The following is a 19,527-nucleotide window of genomic DNA, read 5'->3' as shown; positions in this document are numbered from 1 at the left end:
ACTGAAGGGGTTAAACGTATATACTGTAGGCTCCTGGGGAAACTAGGGCTTTTAATATTCAGAAAGGCCTCATATTCTTACTCAGTGACTCGCTCTCTTGTTGCATTAGTTTTCCAATGGTGTTACTAACGGTATACCCTGTACTTTATTAACTCCATGCATTTTTTGATATACTGTATATCCAGGCTGATTTTTAATCCCATCGTTGCCAGAGGCTCCAGCAACGCATAACACCAAGCAACACGCCGTCCTTCGCTATCTGCTGGGAGTCGTCATTAACCCCTTTGCCGCCAGAGGAGACAGCAAAGCATTACACAGCAGAAAAAGGAATGGCAAAATGGTATCGTCGTTGTCCTTTCTGGCAGTAAAGGGGTTAACACCGACTGCCCGTGCAGATAGCAAAGAGACCTTGCTATGAACTTCCGCCTCTGTATCTCTTGCATTATGCAGGCGAGGCAAGGTTCCATAATCCATGCATGAGCTAAATCCTTTCCCTCTAACGCTGCCTGCAATATCACATTAATCCTTCCACCTGCAAGCTCCTGACACCAATGTGTAATGTTTCTTTTGTGCGCTTTGACGAGTGGGAAATCAACTTTCACAGTTTTTTTTTTTTCCCTCAGTATTTTCCTACAAACCTATCATTTCTCTCCTGTATAAATGTACGTCGCCCACTAATCTCGGTAAGTGCTTCATTCTGGTCTTTCGGCAGCAGCCAGTAACATCACAAATTAAATGGGAGACGGTAATGGAATATCAATAAATATTACACAGATCAGTGCGTAAAGCTGCAGTCACTTGTATATCTAAAATCTAAACAAAATAAAAATTATTTAAGATGTTTGGATCCTAAAAGTGTTTCCTGCTATCCAATTGCGAGCCGCCTGTGTGATAATTCCATTTTCCATTCCATTAGCCTTTGTTGTCGAAAAATACTCTAGCATCCAACTCCAACATAAAAAAATCCATCTTGTATTGTTCTGAAAATGCTGCTCTTACTGTACGTAGCCAAAAAATGTACTACTATTTGTAGTAATTGTTTAAACCTGAAACATGAAAAAAATACTTAAGGTTTTTAGACATATTGACTCTAAATTGTGAGAAGCAAAAGTGCCATGTTGCGCGAAATGCATCAGAGTAACCTGTTGCCACCATCCTCGATGTCATCCAATTCAATAAAGTGCTTTAAATTCAGTTTTGATGTGCTGAGCCCTACACTATGCCGCTGTGCGCCACTTTTTTTCCAATTTTTGGGATTCTCACCTTTGATGAGCAAAAGATAGCCATCATTATCTGCACATCTTATCTTACCCCCAGTTATATACGTCTTTATCATAGCTGATGAATAGACATTTCTGCACAGAAAGTTGAAAAGAGCCGCAAGAATTCTATATAGTCTATAAACACCTACCCTCCTACTGTCTCTAAGTTGTCCTTACTTACCACGTAGATTGTAAGTTCTTCCGGCTTTGTAATGTTACTTTTATGTCTGTAGCGCTTATTCCTATTATGTCTCCAATTATGTTGTCACATGTAATACTGCTGTAAAGTGCTAGGTACATGGATGGCTCTGTACAAACAAAGATATACACACAAAAATGCTGCTTCTGTGAGGATTCTGGAGTCACGCCGCTCACGGCGTGCTCCTCGCTTACCTGCAGCTCCGTCTGGGTTCTCCGCGCCTCACATGGACTCGGGTAACAAGCCGTCGATCCCCATTGCTTCTATGCGCGCGCGCACGTTTGCCTTCCTCTTCTGCCCTCGGATCAGGGCGTGGGTGTGCGCACGCAGCCAATGGAGCTGCTACACGGAGGCGCGGCCACACAGAGGCGCACCCGCCTCTTAAAGGTACAGCAACCCAAACTATTGCTACGATTAAATGCAGTCAGACTACTGGCCTTTATGGCTCCTCCCCTGGGACTCATGCTGGACCTATCCCTGCAGTAGCCTGGCCCTTCCACACACCCCTACCTTGCTGCACTGCTATAGGACCCTCTCTCCTATATATACCTTGCAGAGTCACTAACTCATTGGCTGAGCATAGAACCAGTTGTTCTCATCACTCTCTGCCTCCCTAGTTCTATTTTGCAGACTTCCTCGTGAACCGAACCGGCTTCCGCTACGTCTTCCTGTACCTCTGGCAACCTGAACTCGGCATACGGCTACACGACTCTCCGCACCTCTGGCATCCCGATCCTGGCTTACGGTAAACGACAAACGTCCCTCTCTCTAACCCTGGACTTGGCAAACGGCCTCCACTACCAACCGTACCTCTCCTACCCCGATCCGGAACCCCAGACCAATCTACTCTCAAGACGTGTCCACGTGGCTGTGGGTGGCGTTCTAACCTTTCCCACCTCAGCACCGCGGTCCCGTCTCGTTTGTGGTGAGCACATCCTTACAGCTTCTTGGAAATCAGTCACTGATGATGTTATTATTTTTAATTATTATATTTAATGGTGATTGATACAGAAGTAGTAGGGATATTTCTACAATGACAGAGAAGGGGAAAGATTGTATCCAGTGTCAGACTTCCCATTAGGCCGGGGCCTAGGGCGGCAATAATTGCTGCCACCATATGCTTTTGCCGCACTCTCTGGCCTATCGGACCTAATGCATTTGCCTATCTCAGCCGCCTCCTTTCTGCCGCCCTCCTGCTCCTTTGGCATCCCAGCGTCAAATGCATTTATTTTATTTATAATATGTGTTACCAGGAAGAATACATTGAGAGTTACCTCTCGTTTTCAAGTATGTCCTGGGCATAGAGTTAAGATAACAAATAATACATGGATACAAATACATAGTTACATAAGTGAGCAGGGTATACATTATATACAAGATATGGCATGCACAGTTAGAGATAATATATATTGTAGGCATATGTAACAGTTACAGACGAGATTAAAATGTGAGACCGCTTTAGTTTTGAACTTAGACTGGGGGAAGCTGTGAGAGTCTCCGGTAGATTTTTCCAGTTTTGGGGTGCACAGTAAGAGGAGGAGCGGTCTGTTTCTTTGTTGAGCCTTGGGACCATGAACAGTCTTTTGGAGTCAGATCTCAGATGATAAGTGCTGCATGTGGTAGGGTTGAGGAGCTTGTTCAGATAGATGGGTAGCTTGCCCAGAAAGTCTTTGAAGGCAAGACACGAAAGGTGAACTTTGCGCCTAGACTCAAGTGATGACCAATCTAGTTCTTTGAGCATTTCGCAGTGATGTGTGTTGTAGTTGCATTTGAGAACAAAACAGCATATTGAATTGTAGAGGGTATCAAGTTTGCTAAGGTGGGTTTGGGGTGCCGAGCCGTATACTATGTCCCCAATGTCGATAATTGGCATTAGCATCTGCTGTGCAATACGCTTTCTGACCAGCAAACTTAGGCAGGATTTGTTCCTGTAAAGTACACCTAGTTTGGCATAGGTTTTGGATGTCAGGGTATCAATGTGCATCCCGAATGTTAAATGAGAGTCAAACCATATGCCCAAGTATTTAAAACTAGTAACAGGAGTTAGGGTGGTGTTAGCGTTGGTTCTGATCTGTAGCTCAGTTACTGGAAGCTTTAAAAATGTTGTCTTGGTCCCAAATACCATTGTTACAGTCTTGTCAGTGTTTAAAAACAATTTATTTTGGGAAATCTAATTGAAGTCAGATTGAAGTATGTGTTGAAGGTCAGAGAGGCTATGGCTGTGTGCATATAGGATTGTGTCATCTGCATACATGTGTATTGAAGCTCCCTTACAAGCTATGGGAAGATCATTAATGAACACTGAGAAGAGTAGGGGCTCCAGAACAGAGCCTTGCGGGACACCACAGGTGACATCCAAGGGGTTGGAGTTAGAGCCAGAGATGGACACATGTTGGGATCTACCTGATAGGTGGGACTGAAACCAGTTTAAAGCATGCTTCCCTATTCCAGAGCACTGCAGATGGCGTCATTACATCACGTTTCCATGGCAACGTGCTGCCGTGCAACGTCACGGTCGTGATGTCCATGGCGTCATTTGATGCTGGGATGCCAAAGCAGCAGGAGGCCGGCAGAAAGGAGGCGGCCACACAGGCGAGTGCCAAGGGGCGGCGGATTTTGAAATCTGCCGCTGATTGCATCTGTGATACCAGGAAAGCAATAAAGATGTCCGCCTGCTGCTTAACACTACTGTGAAATAAAGGAAGGGGGTTATTGGGGCACATCTGCAGTAGGGAGCTGATGATGACATGTATAAACGTAGGATCTGAGTCAGGGAGGAAATTGTTTAGACTGATATCTCCACCTCAGTGATAATGTAATTATATAATTATGTAATAAATATTTATTAATAAAATCAGATATGCGTGTGCGCTTCCCAAGTAAAGAGAGTGTCTGTCCTAAACATGCAGTAAAAGCTGTACACAGAGAAGGTAAGGGAACTAAAACCACATACAAGTTTGAAATTATTATTTTCTAAGACAACTGTCACATTTTTGTAAAATCGTTATGCTGCTCTGTTTTTTTTTTCTTTTTTTAAATGCATCAATCACCCAGATTTCACTTATTAATGACATTATTGCCATTCCTCTATTATCCTAAATACTCTTCTAATACTAAAATCAGAAGCAATGGAAAGCGTTATGGGCTGAGTTATTTTCTGAAGATACAGAATGATTAGCTCACATGAATGGAAGCAAAAAGCACAATGAGGACGTCACTGACAGACTTTTACTCACATCCTACAGTACATAGAGAAATGTATGCTGGCAACCTCGTGCATCGCTGATCTGCTGACATTTCAGTGGATATAAAAAGCCATGCAGGTGATAATACTTGATGATACGTCACCTCCTGTACGTGTTACCTTCGTTTCACATACTTTTGCAATTGCACCCTGAAGTTGCTAACAATAAACATAACATGACATAACCACTTAACTGATTTATTTTCAAGTTCAGTCGTCTCTAAGTAACATCGCACACAGAAATGAAACCATGGGTCGTTCACAGAAATGAAACTTAGACTTTCTAACAGAAACGAAACTTGAGATTTATAGCTGCCTTGTCCTTAGAAATGTATAATCCAACCCCCTTTTATTCTGTTTCTGTATAAATATTCTGTGCATGCTAGAATAAACTGAAGTTGGAAAGCAGTGACTCTTGTGTTTCTGTGCTCCTGCTTCCCAAGCTCGTGCCGCCAAATCCGAGAGGGAGAGAATATTCCGTGCCGTGGCAAATCTCACCCGGATGAGTTTAGTGTGTGGTGTGCCTGCCCTACGGACCGATCAGTCGGATCCGCCCCAGGACCTAACACGCTGGATCATTTTATGTATTCAATACAATTTTTCACCCATCTGCAGTGCTGTGTCTCCTTCCCTGGTCTTTAGATTTTAGTGAAGTATCATATATATAAATGAGGAACTGGGCATACACAAAACAGAGTATGCAATACAGGTAAAGGGAGGGTGCATACCATCCAAAAAGGTACAAAAATGGAAATCAGGACAGGCACTCCTATACTCAAAAAAAGTGAAATGTATTGACTAATACACTTAACTTTTTTTGAGTATAGCAGTTCCTGTCCTGTGTGTGTGTGTGTATATGTATATATATATATATATATATATGTATATGCAGTGGTTGACAAATCACCAAAAAATCTACTCGCCACACAAAAAAATCTACTCGCCACCAAGTACCAACCGTGTGCTGCTTGGGCCAATATTTACTCGCCCGGGGGTTAAATCCACTCGCCCGGGGCGAGCAAATGTATAGGTTTGTCGAACACTGTGTATATGTGTATATATATATATACCCACACACACATGTATAGACACTACCCTTAAAGAACATAATCTAATCTAGTTATCTAGACGAGATGTGCACAACTACTTTGATTGACAACATATTAGCTAATTTGCATATGAAATCAATCATCTGTTGCTCCTGCCTGCTTTGCAATTTGTGGCAAATATATGTCATATAAGTAGATTTTTAAAAATATATACTCTAGAGAAATTATAATTACGGTAATTGCTGGGTAATGTTTATATGATGATCTCTTTAAGGGTAGATAAATGTAAATTGGGAAAAAAGCTGTACAGTATGCCACTAATATACATGCGATCCTTTCCCCTGTTTTAAATGTAACTGGAAGAGAAACAAGACTGCTTGACATTTATCAAGAACATATCACTTAAGATTAAAAGAGAGGCTCATGCTACTTCATCAAGGGCTTTGAGAGCAGTCCAGCATTAATGATGCTACCTGAAATGACTGGAGAGTGCTCTTTTGACTGAAAAACAAGTATTAAATGATTTTACAAATGAGGCAACTTTATATTAGCCTTAATTTCACTTGAGATGAGCTATAACAAATTGCTTAATGCTTTTTCACCAAACTACACAGTGCCCTAAGGAGCAATATCCTGATATACCGTAACTTCTAGGTTTAGGAAGCAATAGTTGTTCAAAGAATTCTCATTATTCACACATTGCATGCTTAAGTACAGAAGATGTAGTAGGCCTAATGATGGCAGTTGTTGAAAGGCTAGCGAGGAAAAACTTCCTACGTACATCTTTTGTAATAATATTGACTAAGCAATAAAACAATAAGGGAAAAACTCATATACTGTAGTCTTACACCAAGTAAAATGTCAGTTTGGGGGATGAATCACACATTCTGCTTAAGTTATCTTGTCAAGAATTATTTTTGATGTTGAAGATTGCCACGAAGCATGAAATAGTCGGATACACATGTTCTAATTTAAAGAAGATTCAAGGTAGGGTCTTTTCTCAAGATGTGTCATGTTACTAAAAATAAAATCCATCTTTCAGAAACACCAAGAAGTCTGCTGCATTTTTACTGAAGACAGGACGATGTCAAGCCTGAATAATAAGTACGCTATATTGTCTATATACATATATATTCAGCATGTAACTAGTTAAAATAAGGAATATAGTCGAAATTATATTGGGGTCATTACAAATAGTTAGTAAAACAATACATCAGTCTTAAAGATTAGGAACACGGTTAATCCTATAGTTATTTAGTGACAGAACAAGGGAGTTTTGTAATCACACTAAATATTGATAAATGAAGAAACATTATTCTAATGTTGATGATAGACTAAGGACATTTGGCTGACAGTGAGAAAAACAACTGATTGCTAGGTTAAGAATGATTAAGGAAAGGGTATAAAGATTGTACAGGCAGGCCCCACTAATCGGGTTCGGCTCTAGGCCCCCGCCGAAAAGCAAACATCGCTTTAAAGTGGAACATAGCATTTGTGCGCTCTGCACAAAAAAAAAAAAGTCAAATTCACCTGTGACCTCCCGTGCCTCCTACGCCTACTCCGTCCCAGAATGCAGCATTCCGGAAGCAAACTGAGACGAGCCGATAAGGGATTGGGCGGGAACCAAGAGGAAAGGGGAGGGGGAGGGGGTGCGAGCATGAGCATGCGGTGAGCTTGGGCTGCTAGATGCGGCGCGGTGGGGAGGTAACGGACGCCGTATTCGAGGAGCGCAGAGAAGCAGGGCCCTACTGTACTTGGATGTATGGAATTCAGAATCATTATCACCAAGCTGAAGCTGAATCATTTAACAATCAACCAGATTGTCCAGTCTATAACCAAATTCTATGTGTATGCCTGAAAACCTGATGTAACTGACTGAAATGATGCTGTAAAAGATGTGTTCTATTGTCTGAATAAATTGAGAAAAGAACCGGACCGTGGAATATTTCATATGTCAATGAAAGGTGGGACATTTATTTGCACCCATCTAATGAAGCGAATGTTCAGTTACTTAGGGGGTCTGTGTATCAAGGTAGGGTCAAATGTGGGTGCTGTTATAGCGTGAGGTCTACCTGTATAACTGGTCTCCAAAAGTTTGGGTGCGCTCTACACTAGATGGCGCTCTGCTTCAGCTGGAGTAGTATTGTATTAAATGTGTTTAGACCAGGGGTGGGCAACTCCAGTCCTCAAGGACCACCAAGTCAGGTTTTAAGGATACCCCTGCTTCAGCACAGGTGGCTCAGTTTTCAACCTGATCATCTGGTGGCCCTTGAGGACTGACGTTGCCCACCCCTGGTTTAGATGCACTGCTTCATTTTTTGCAGCACAGCTGCAACGTATCCAAAACCTTTTTTTCAATATGTTAGACAGAATCACCTCAGATCTACAGGATTTGGGGGGGGGGGGGCAAATAAAAGGGGAGAAATGCAAACGGTGATACATCTCATTATATGTCCAAGTGACGGATCATTATTAGGAAACCTTATATTGGGTCAGATGGAGGCTCTGCGACCAGGTTTTCTAGTCTTTTGACCTGATATTTGCATAGCCTTCTGGAGGAGATACAGTGCCTCCTATTATAGGTAGATTTTTGCTACTAAATAGCACTGATCAAGTGAGCCCACACTGCATATATACTGCAAGTGGAGCTAACGTCTCTAGTGTGGACTATCATATTGTTTTTATTATTTACCTAATAATTATCCACGGTATACATTTGTACAACTGTATTATTGCAATCACTGTATGTATTTACTGTATCTATGAATTTATTTTATGAGCATACTCATTGAAGGTAATCTTTTCCTTCACTCATTGGACCTCGCAGGATCACTGCTTTCCCTCCTTCAGTGATACTTTTAGTATTTCATTCCAGCTATCACCATCCAATGTGTCTACCCCAAGGGCATTATGACCCAATCATAGCTATATATATATATATATATATATATATATATATATATATATCTATCAATCACTGTGGTGTTTTAGTTGTCCTGCGCTGAGTAAGGGACTTTGTCCTCCACCCCCTCTGTGGGCATTCTTTTTTTCTCCCAACCTTTCCTTAGGTGCATCCACCGAGCCATATTCACTGTTACTGCTTAGCGGTGGGCTTCTTTGTGTTTCATATAGAGGTCAACCTACCAGCACATATTCCCGCAGTCCTGCAGGCAGCTAGTAACCATAACCCAGCATCATCCATGCTGTGTCAGGGTTGCTGGTAGCCCCATGGCTAGTGACCTTCCCCATATGCTCCAACCCACAAGCATCTGAATATATTTATATATACAGTATATATATATATATATATATATATATATATATATACACACAAAAGTAATTATTATTATTATAATTGAAGTATTTAAACTTTATACTTATTACCATATATGTTTTGTCAATTGGATGTAGCATTGGGCACCCCTGTCTTTTGTTGTATACATTTGCCACGCTCAGTAGCACTCTTTTTGACATAAATATATATTCATGATGTGGTGGGTGTAGGAGTTTGAGCTAGCTGGGAATGTGTGTGTTAATATATATACTCAGCTCTTAAGCTGCGCTTATAGTGCCGGGTATGCGCCTTAGCATCACGGTAAAACAAATGCATTATCGCCGTCGCACACGCTTATATTGCATGCGACGGAGCGACAGTGCTACCAGAAATCTGGTAGACACTATTTGATTTTTTCAGCGACTGTCTCTCCTTGCGGCCAATCGGGAGCTTCTCCGTGCCTCTGTCCTCCCCTTTTATGACGCCATCCAGCGACGTCGCCTAAACTTCCAAATATAACTCGTCACAATGGCGACGGGTGACGTCATCGGTCACGTCGCCGCCGCCGGCTGTATACGCACAGCCTTACTTTACTCGTATTTTAAAACATTCTGATGTCTGGACACATGTTTGTGCTTTAATTTATCCAGGATATTGTAAGATTAGGGGGTAATTCTATATAATTAGCATAAAGAAGACCCACTATCTAGTAGCCAGCATAGCACCCAAAAGAAAGTTCATTAGTGGTGCACTTAGGCTGTTACAACTTAGCATTTAATAAATAACTTAGAAAAATTAAATCACAACACATAATAGGTGAAATAAGTGACAATGTGGGAACACATCAATAAAATAACAATCACAGGAGTGTGACTGACACATATAATGTCTGCTGAGAGAGACACAGAGGTCCCTTTATCTGAGGGGCCTTTATCTAAGGGACCTCTGTGTCTCTCTCAGCACACATTATATGTGTATATGATTATTTATCCTGAGTACATACGTTGCACCCATTGCCAGTCTCCCAGGCAATTAGGCAAACTCATTACACAACTCTAAAGGGGAATGGGACCGCTCATCCTATAATAAACATTGGTTAGTAGGTGTAGGCAGGTGCTTTAAAGGGACTAATTGGCATAAATTGTCGGTGTGATCCAAGAGGGATCAAAAAAGGTTCCCCAAAGTTAAGCACTCAATGCCAGAATATATTTATTCTGGATGACAATTATCCAACAGGAAAATTACCTGTATTGACTGTATAGGGAATAGATAGCCCTAGTAGTACCAATAAATCTGAAGAAAAATAATAAAGTTTTATTCAAGTCATTCAAAGGTTATTGTTTAGAGATGGGCGGCAATAATATGGAAGATCTGTATTACAGATCTGTATTGACCAGTTTGGGCAGATCACACAGGAAACGTTCACTCCTACACCGCACATTAATATATTTAAATAGATTATTATATTATTATTATATTATTATTATGAGCACCTTGGTATCACGTTATTACTATACTGGTCCTTACCAGCTTCCATATTATTGCCGCCCATCTCTAAACAATAATAAAAAGGGAAATAGCTCCCCTATAGATGCTGCACAACCAAAGTAAATAATGATTGACACTAACACACGATCGCAGCCACCCGATCAACTATACACATGCTTATCCGCACACAGGTATGACAAGCAGTAAAGACAACATAGTCCACCTAACAATTTTATTCTTTTATTATGGGGAAGAAGAAATAAACATGTAAGAAGGAGCTTCAAGGAGATCCTAATGATATATCCGAGGGATCTCGGATATAACTCACCCCCTGACATGTAAAGGGGCGGGATATGATAATGACTTACGATATAAATACCCACCAATAAGTCCCTAGAATGACTCCTCCTTCCCTGAAGAAGCGTAGGGATACGTGAAACGGTCGTCGGGAATTGACGTCAGCAGCTGACGTCATCAGAGGTGGCAGCATCCAGTGATCGAGGGATCGAGGGAAGACAGGCTTGTATCTACAACGGGGCCCTGACGAGCAGCAGTCCATGATCCGCCGCGATCACGGGACTAGCTGATGGCCACAGGGCACGGTCTTATGCTGTTTGGCCCTAACGCAGACTGAGTGTATTTAACACTGCACATAGTGGTTGTACTTGGGATCCGTTGCGATCAAGTGGCATATTTGCAGATATACTGCACGGCTCTGCTTATACTAAACAAATGTTATATGTGTACGCACACAACATATTTGCAGACATACTGCACGGCTCCGCTTATACTAAACAGACGTTATATGTGTATGCACACAATATATCAATATTGCCCGGTCCAGACACTGACCAAGTGTAATAACAACTGTGAACATTTGGTCAATCCATGTGACCATAATACCGTCTGTCAGTCTACCTTTGTGCTAAGTGATTTACATCTGCATTTGGCTGAAGTGTTTGAGAGTATGTTGCTACACCGACACACACTTTGATACACAACAATATCAAAGAGATAACTCTCAGTGTGAGGAATAACAGAGCTCATATACATACTGTTCCATAAAGCCAACACCCTCCATTTGATCACTATACTATTTTGGTTCTCAAAAGAAAACACCGATATGGATGCATGTGAGTCAGTAGGACTATATTAATAGAGGATATCCAATTTTGACACTGACCACTTTAGCCACCTTTGAACGGGTTTTTTTTAACAAGTTTTGAATGATGTGTATGTGTTTTTAATAAGTAATGACTTGAATAAAACTTTATTATTTTTCTTCGGATTTATTGGTACTACTAGGGCTATCTATTCCCTATACAGTCAATACAGGTAATTTTCCTGTTGGATAATTGTCATCCAGAATAAATATATTCCGGCATTGAGTGCTTAACTTTGGGGAACCTTTTTTGATCCCTCTTGGATCACACCGACAATTTAACCTCATTACACCTCATTTACCTTGATAATTTTGCAGTTGTTGCCTGTGAGCAGTGTGTTCCCCTTTGGCTTGTCTATGGTAATTCTATGTATGCTGAAGTTGTCATTTTCACCGAACAATCCCTGTAGATTTTAGTGGAGATTTGGGGGGGGGGGGCGAAACGACCCAAAGGTGTAATTTGATCACATATATATTCTATGTGGTCATATATGATATATATCATATGCATAGAACTCTTTACCAATCCAGTTGTCTAATATCTTTAAGGCATTGCTTCATATTCAAAAAGTCCTTGCTAAACATTCATCAACACAAAGTGCTCAGGTCCCTTACTGAGGTTCACATGAGCACGGAGCAGGTTGGATATATGAAGATTATTACTTTGTATTTCAATACTTGACACATCCAGCACCTTCGTGTGATGGAACGGTTTAAACTTAAAGAAGAATCCGCCTGTCCTATTGACAGGTTTCGGTGTCCAAACCGTATTGACATATGTGGACTTGACAAGGCGTCCTTTTTAAAATGCCAGACGTCAACCGTTTCTTTTTCTAACGAAAAAGTCATAATCTTCCCATTTAACATTCATAAAAGGCCATTCCTACGTCAGCGAGGGCTCTAGTGACACAGTTACTCACAAGCAACGGCAGCGTTTGGTATAAAATGGCCCATTAGAAAAGAGAAGATTTTATGTGAGCAGATTTTCTTCATGAAGCCGGATTTATATTGAAGCTATGAAAGAGCCACCGTTGAGTAGGTAATAATGATCATTTTGGCATGTAAACACCTAATTGTTGCAGTATCTATTCTAGTTGTTGATATATATGTGTATATATATATATATATATATATATATATATATATATATATAATGTTGTAGCTATATATTAATATATATATTAATATAATATAATTGTTGATGTATGTTTCTCTTACAGTTTATCAAAACTACATTTCGTTTTAATCTTTTGGATATCAACAATGCATTTTTGGTGTTACCCTGTCCTGTCACTAACCGTAAGTCTGGACTGTCCTTACTTTTACGTCGATTCAATTGTCAGAAATTATATTAATCTAAATATAAGGTACAATCAAAAAAAGGGTTTTCTTTAATGGTGTTCCTTATATGGTAAATGGTCACCCATTTTAATCAAGGTTTTTAAAAGATATTTATGTCTTTATTTGTACTGTGTATTATATAGGAATTTAAACCGAACCATAACATTTTATTTTTTGAAACGTGTTATTTAATATTCATCATGCACGTATGTTCTACACCAATATAACCAATCTCCATCACAAGACAAAAGGAAACATTTTATATTAATATACAACTTTGCAAAACTGTCTAAAGCAAATGTCTCAAACCAACATCTTCTCCGCTTAACATTATTTTTCAAACTTTATTTCCAATCTAGTTTTTCACTGCTTTAAATGACCCAGTTGACTAATATACAGTGTAAATATACATTTCTTGACTTCCTATATGTTTTCCAAAGAGATCCCATTACTCTCGGGTCCATTGTTCTCTGTAATATGTCAGAGAATTGCTACAATGATTTCACTCTTTGTTACAGTACAATGAATATTGTAGTACCCAAGTACAGAAGCATTGCACGTTACAGACCCTTTCATACAAACACAGCCACAGGGGAGAGACTTACTTTACAAAAGGGTTCAAACCCTGATCCAATTCCTGTGCACTCATTTAAGAATATAACATAACGTTCTGCCATTTTAATTTCTCAAAGCGGTGTATTTTACTATAAATGGCTACATTACTATAAAGGTTTCATGTACTGTAGATGCTTTCTCACTCTTAAAATGTAAGGGATGCAAGGACTTTCTGGAGTGCCAGTAAGTTTTGGTTGCCCATGTGGTTTTGTGACAATAAAGATAAAATGTTGCAGTTGATGTTTTTCAATATTTTATCTATTTTTTGTAAAAAAAAAAAAAAAAAAATCTGTTTATGAACGTTTCCTAGCATGTAAGACAATAGCATTACACTTATTTAATTACAAGTTGTTTACTTTCAACTGGATTTCTTCCTAAATCTGCTGCTGTTTTTAGCCCCAGTTTTGCAGCCAGGCAACTTAGATAAATTGACCAAACAGACGTACATTATATGGTTTGATTTACTACGTGTTTGCAACTGTTTTGAATGGGCTCATCTCCCTGAAATCAATGGCTCTGTCAAATGCAAAGCGTGTATTGCAAAGTACACCTGCCCATCAGTATACTAATATTAATTAGTAATTTCACACAGTTTTTATTCACATTTTTTTTTTTTTTTAAATATAACGCTGTATACAAAATTGTGCAGGAATAATAAGTCCAAGCTCCTGAAGAGTTTGCAATTGAGTTTTGATGCCTGAGACCCAAGGAGATAGAATGACATTTTCAAGGTCAAAAGCGAACCCACACGGGCACATGAACCAGGCTCCCTTATTCAAAGACAATGACATTACCACTGAACTATCTCTCCAGCTCATATTTCAAAATGTTTAACTACTTATTTCTCATTCCAGCCCTCCGGAAAATCTGACTACTGTCTCATCTTGCTGAATAGCTGCCTGGTGGAAGCAGACCGCAGTGAGGAACTGGCCTTCCTCAAGCCGTTTCTGGAGAAGTCCTTCATGAAGAGGTCCTTTCGGAATGGTGTTGGATCAGGAATTAAAAAAAATTCCTTCAGAAGAGCAAAATCATAAAGTGCAATCAGAAACGTTCTTTTGGTTGTGATGATGATTTTTATTTATGAACGTGCTTGAAAGCCACTCGCATGCTTTTATTGTGATAATTAACAAGCCAGCCATTTTTATTTATGTGATGACAACAATAGACACTTATAAGGAAAATGATATGAGAACCAACATGTTTAAAAAGCTGATTTTTTGCAGACTTGAGCACTCATATATTTATTTTCTGCAAGTTAATTCTACATGTGTATACAGTAGAACCACCCATATAATTACCTTAGCCTTTAAATAAAATTAGTGGGTTCCAATATGTACACATGTGCATCAATTACAATTAATTCAAGCATACTGGAAAAAAAACTAACAGAAAAATAGCAGAGGTTAGGACATGTTCCATTAATACACCATGGTTGGTGTCATTTTTTTAGAAGCAATTTAACCAGGAAGTAATCTCTTGGGATATATTGATTATTTTTAAGGGGCATCTTGGGAAATTACATTTAGTCATTTTAGGAATCCAATTCTTGTTACTACAATCAATTAAGCTACCCAAGCCATGGTTTCTAGTTAACACATACAATTATTATAACACACAAATATTTGCTTCCTCTAACCCCTTCATTGCCAGAGGGGTCAGTCATAGTATATAGTTATTATGCAAGTGTATATTCATGACATTAATAAATTGCTAACTTCTGAAATGTGCCTGGTTGGGATTATTTTGTGTATGGAACACGAATGTCTTTTGATCAAATGAAAGAAAGAAAAAATTAGCATTATAAATATAATTTTTATCTTTACAATACTTGAAAGAGAATTGATGTGAAAAAACATTTAGGTTCTATCTTTAAAGATAGAAATGCACTCATTGGGTTGATACGTTAAACCATATTCTTTTGTTTCCTTAAAATAAACCTCCGTGATTATATATTGTCATTTTTCTTAAACATTATTTTCACTTTTGAATTTTTTTTTTATAAGTACTCTTTGTGCTGCTGACTTGTGATAATGCGGATAATCATTTGGTAAATACTGGATACAGATGACCAATTGTGTAAAAACTTACATTTAAGAGAATAGCATATGACATGTCATGGGGAAAATATTATATTGTGGGAGAGAATTTGGATAAGGTATTGGGACCTTTCTACGAAGCATCGCAAATGGGCTTCTTGTGTAAAACTGATGCACGGGAATCAGAAATCACACTGCGCTTGTATGTACCTGTGTCCTAACCTTTTTCTTCTCAATGTGCGCCGGAAGCATCAAAAATGTTTTTAGTCATGTATATTGTGGGGACACTAATTGGATAGACATGATGCCCAGATGTAGTATGCACGAGAATAAATTGTATGTATGAGGCAAAAAAAAAAAATAGTTTAGCCTATTGAATAGTAAGCCAAGTTGAATCTGCCATAAAATATAAAATGTACGTTTTTATTGTTCGCGCCGAATGAAATTGCAATGTATCAACCGCAAATGTACGTGACACAGCACAGATACTTTATTATATAGGTTAACAGAAGTTTTTATTTTCACAGTATGGGTATTAGAAATAATATTACACTAATAATTTCTCTTTCCTAATAGCAGTTCTAAATGTAAAAAATACACATATTTCTGTTTTAATCAGGTATTCAATAACGCTATGCATCAAACTTCATTTCAAACAATGCAATATGCATCAAATGAAGTCACATAGCAACCTCCTTACATACGACACCCAGTTTATGAAGGTTTGTACTAATTTTTCAAACTAAAATATTGACACATGACTTACCTAGTTGCATAGTTGTATAGCAGATGAGGTTGAAAAAAGACATACGTCCATCAAGTTCAACCTATGCTTAATTTTAACGATAGAAACGTTATCCTATATCCGTACTTACAGTATATTGATCCAGAAGAAGGCAAACAAAAACCCCAGTGAAATTTCATCTTGTAATATCTCATAAGTGGAAAAATAAATTCTTCCTGACTTCAAATAATGCCAATCAGATTATTCTCTGGATCAACATCCTTCATTCAAATATGACCTTCCAACATAGGCACCATCATTTCGATTTATCTTCGTGTAGGTTACAGAATCACTAACCATGTCCCTATATTGGCTCCTAAAGTCATTTGGAGTTCATCAAGATTTTTTTCTGAATGAGAACTCGGTAACAACCACAACATTCACTGCCTATTATGTTTGCCATCTGACTGTTACTAAATTGTTGTGTGAGAGCCAAGAAGTGGTTGGGCGGCGCATCACATGTATGATAATGTTTCAGGTAGTAGCTGACAGGAACACTACGGCCTGTTTCTTTGGTATTTGATGGATCTTAAAACACCAGTCATCCAATAGAGGTATTATTTCCCCTAACCATCTATTTTCCTCTTACTTTTTTAATTGAAAAAATGAGGTTGTCTCTCCAACAGTGGAAGGCAGCATTGAGCATACAGTTTCTCGGTGTCACTGCGCAGACAGCTTCTTAATACCAGTCAGATTACTTTTCACAATGTGTGAATGCATATTTTGTCATTTATATTAGCTTTCTTCGGGCCTCCTGTTTCATGTTCTACACTTGTCTGTACTAAGCTTGCTTTGAGCCGTGCAAATGATTTTAATGCCACTATTCTGTAAAGCATATGTATGTCCAGTACAGCCAGAGAGACTATGCTACCTTCAATTATAGCTTTATTGAAATATATATATACTATGCTTATATTTGTGGTAATTGTTACAAATGTGTTAATAATTCAAGTTGAATTGCAAGTGAAATTAAACAGGGACGAAGATGTTCTGTAACATGACAGAGACTTATGTAAGTATATATATGCAGGCTCTGGCTACTAGATTTCCTGCCTAACACGTAAATCCTGGTACCAGTGTTAGGGTTAATTCTGCCCTTTCTGTAGTAAGCAGCTCCCTTGAGTGACAGGGGGTGGCTTATGGCCTGGGTACTGCCCATACGGGGATGAGACCCGGAGCCCCTCCCCTGGTAACAAAAAGGAGCTGAGTTCCAAAGTGTTGAAGTGTGGAGCCAGGGCTCTGGTTCACCTTCCCTCCCCTTCCTCAGGGAGGTCGGATCATCTACACCATACTCTACCAGGGAGTATGGGAGTCAGGGATAGACCTTTGGGACCTCCAGCCCTGGTGGTTGAGTCCAGGGACCAAGAGAAGAGCAAGCTGCAAGGTGACACTGCACTGGGTTATGTAGGGTCTATTGGGGGATAATCCCTCTTCCTGTCAGAGAAGAGAGTGTGCAGATGTATGCTGTATATGTTGGTATGCCGTTGCTGAACCCTATAGAACAACGAACCCAGTTGCTGTTTTATACTCCTGCCTGAGGCTGCAGTTCTTCAGGGAGAGGGTGAGTGTTTTCCACTGCGGACTGCAACTACTCTATCTGCGATAGGCACTGTGGGAATGGAGGCGCTGCAACACTGGGAAAAGAACTAACCAAGCACCAAAAGCCTGTTCTGTTTATCCCCACTACCACCGGCAGATGCTCAGGGCCTTCTGTGAGCCTAAGGGCTGTTATATAGTGGCGGGTGCGCGCTACGCCGCATGCGCGGAATTTTAGTTGGCTGACGTTAGTCAGCCTTTCCATAATGGCGCCGCACGGCGGGGAGCGGGGAGCCGACAGACAGCGACGAAGACGGGGAAAATCATCTTTTCGCGCCGCTACCAGCGCTGAATGTATATATATATATATATATATATATATATACATACATATATATGTGTGTGTGTACATATGTATGCATGTATATGTGTATGTATTTGTGTGTCTACACAAATGTAATAAATATTTTATTTTTACCAATGGTTTTTTTTTTTTAAATAAATAATAAATTACACATACATACACATGTATACATACATACACACATATACATGCATACACACATATACATGCATACACACATATACATACATACACACATATACATACATACACACATATACATACATACACACATATACATACATACACACATATACATACATACACACATATACATACATACACACATATACACATATACATACATACACACATATACATACATACACACATACACATACATACATACACACATATACATACATACACATACATACACACATAAACACACAAACACTGTACCTTCACAGCTCTCACAGTATACATACTAAAAGCATGCGGCACGTGCACGCGCGTTCGCATAGGCACGCACGGACGCATGCTGTATAGAACGGGCCTAACAGGTAGCACCAACAACAGGTAGCAACAGTGAATCTCCCTTAGGGTGGGGGAACATGTGTTACATAAGGAAAAGTGGGATAATGATTTATATGGAGTCAAGATATAAACATTTTTAAGATAATATTACATTATATGTTGACCAGCCTAAACTAGAGTACAATATTACAGAGAATAACCACTTTATATGTAGCACACTTGTGGACTTGGTATTGCTAATTGCAGCAAAGTAGGAGAAAAGTGTCAGAAGAGAATAATAACATTGATAAATTCTAACTGCGTGTGAACAGTTTTTTTTTATTTTTTATAGTAGGGTCATTAAGTCTTGTACAGGGGTAGCCAACTTCAGTTCTAAAGAGCTTCCAACAGGTCAGGTTTTCAGGATATCACTGATTCAGCACAGGTGGTGCAGTCTTCAACAGAGCCACTGATTGAGTCACCTGTGCTGAAGCTGGGATATCTGTACCTTCCTGGGCCTGTACTGTCAAGATTGGCTTAGATTTGGCCTTACCTTAATACACTGGCGACACACTTTATTCGAGCTCGGCTAGTCCCACGAATTCGGGTATACTCGGGTGTATTGAGGTTTGTGACTGTTTTCTGCCCGAGTGCATTGAGGTATTTTCCAGGCAGGGA

The 19,527-nt window shown here is 39.5% G+C and overlaps 1 protein-coding gene across 1 annotated transcript; it reads left to right on the top strand.

The window, feature by feature from the left end:
• Positions 1-12,381: 12,381 nt before the first annotated feature.
• Positions 12,382-15,196, top strand: NPS (neuropeptide S). The gene is made up of 3 exons (XM_075613053.1): positions 12,382-12,581; positions 12,899-12,977; positions 14,489-15,196. The coding sequence occupies exons 1-3, from the start codon at positions 12,382-12,384 to the stop codon at positions 14,666-14,668; spliced, it is 459 nt and encodes a 152-aa protein (XP_075469168.1). The 3' UTR covers positions 14,669-15,196.
• Positions 15,197-19,527: the final 4,331 nt, after the last annotated feature.

The sequence above is a fragment of the Ascaphus truei genome, chromosome 8 (assembly GCF_040206685.1).
Source record: "Ascaphus truei isolate aAscTru1 chromosome 8, aAscTru1.hap1, whole genome shotgun sequence".
NCBI classification, from domain to species: Eukaryota; Metazoa; Chordata; class Amphibia; order Anura; family Ascaphidae; genus Ascaphus; species Ascaphus truei.
Note: the sequence above shows the minus strand (reverse complement) of the source record. Positions and strands in the feature narration are given on the sequence as shown.

Bases quoted from the DNA above. Each gene is read 5' to 3' on its own strand.
- NPS (XM_075613053.1), top strand. From the start codon at position 12,382: ATGGAACGGTTTAAACTTAAAGAAGAATCCGCCTGTCCTATTGACAGG. The intron at 12,582-12,898 runs GTGACACAGTTA...TTTCTCTTACAG, and splicing joins CTACGTCAGCGAGGGCTCTA to TTTATCAAAACTACATTTCG. The intron at 12,978-14,488 runs GTAAGTCTGGAC...TTCTCATTCCAG, and splicing joins ACCCTGTCCTGTCACTAACC to CCCTCCGGAAAATCTGACTA.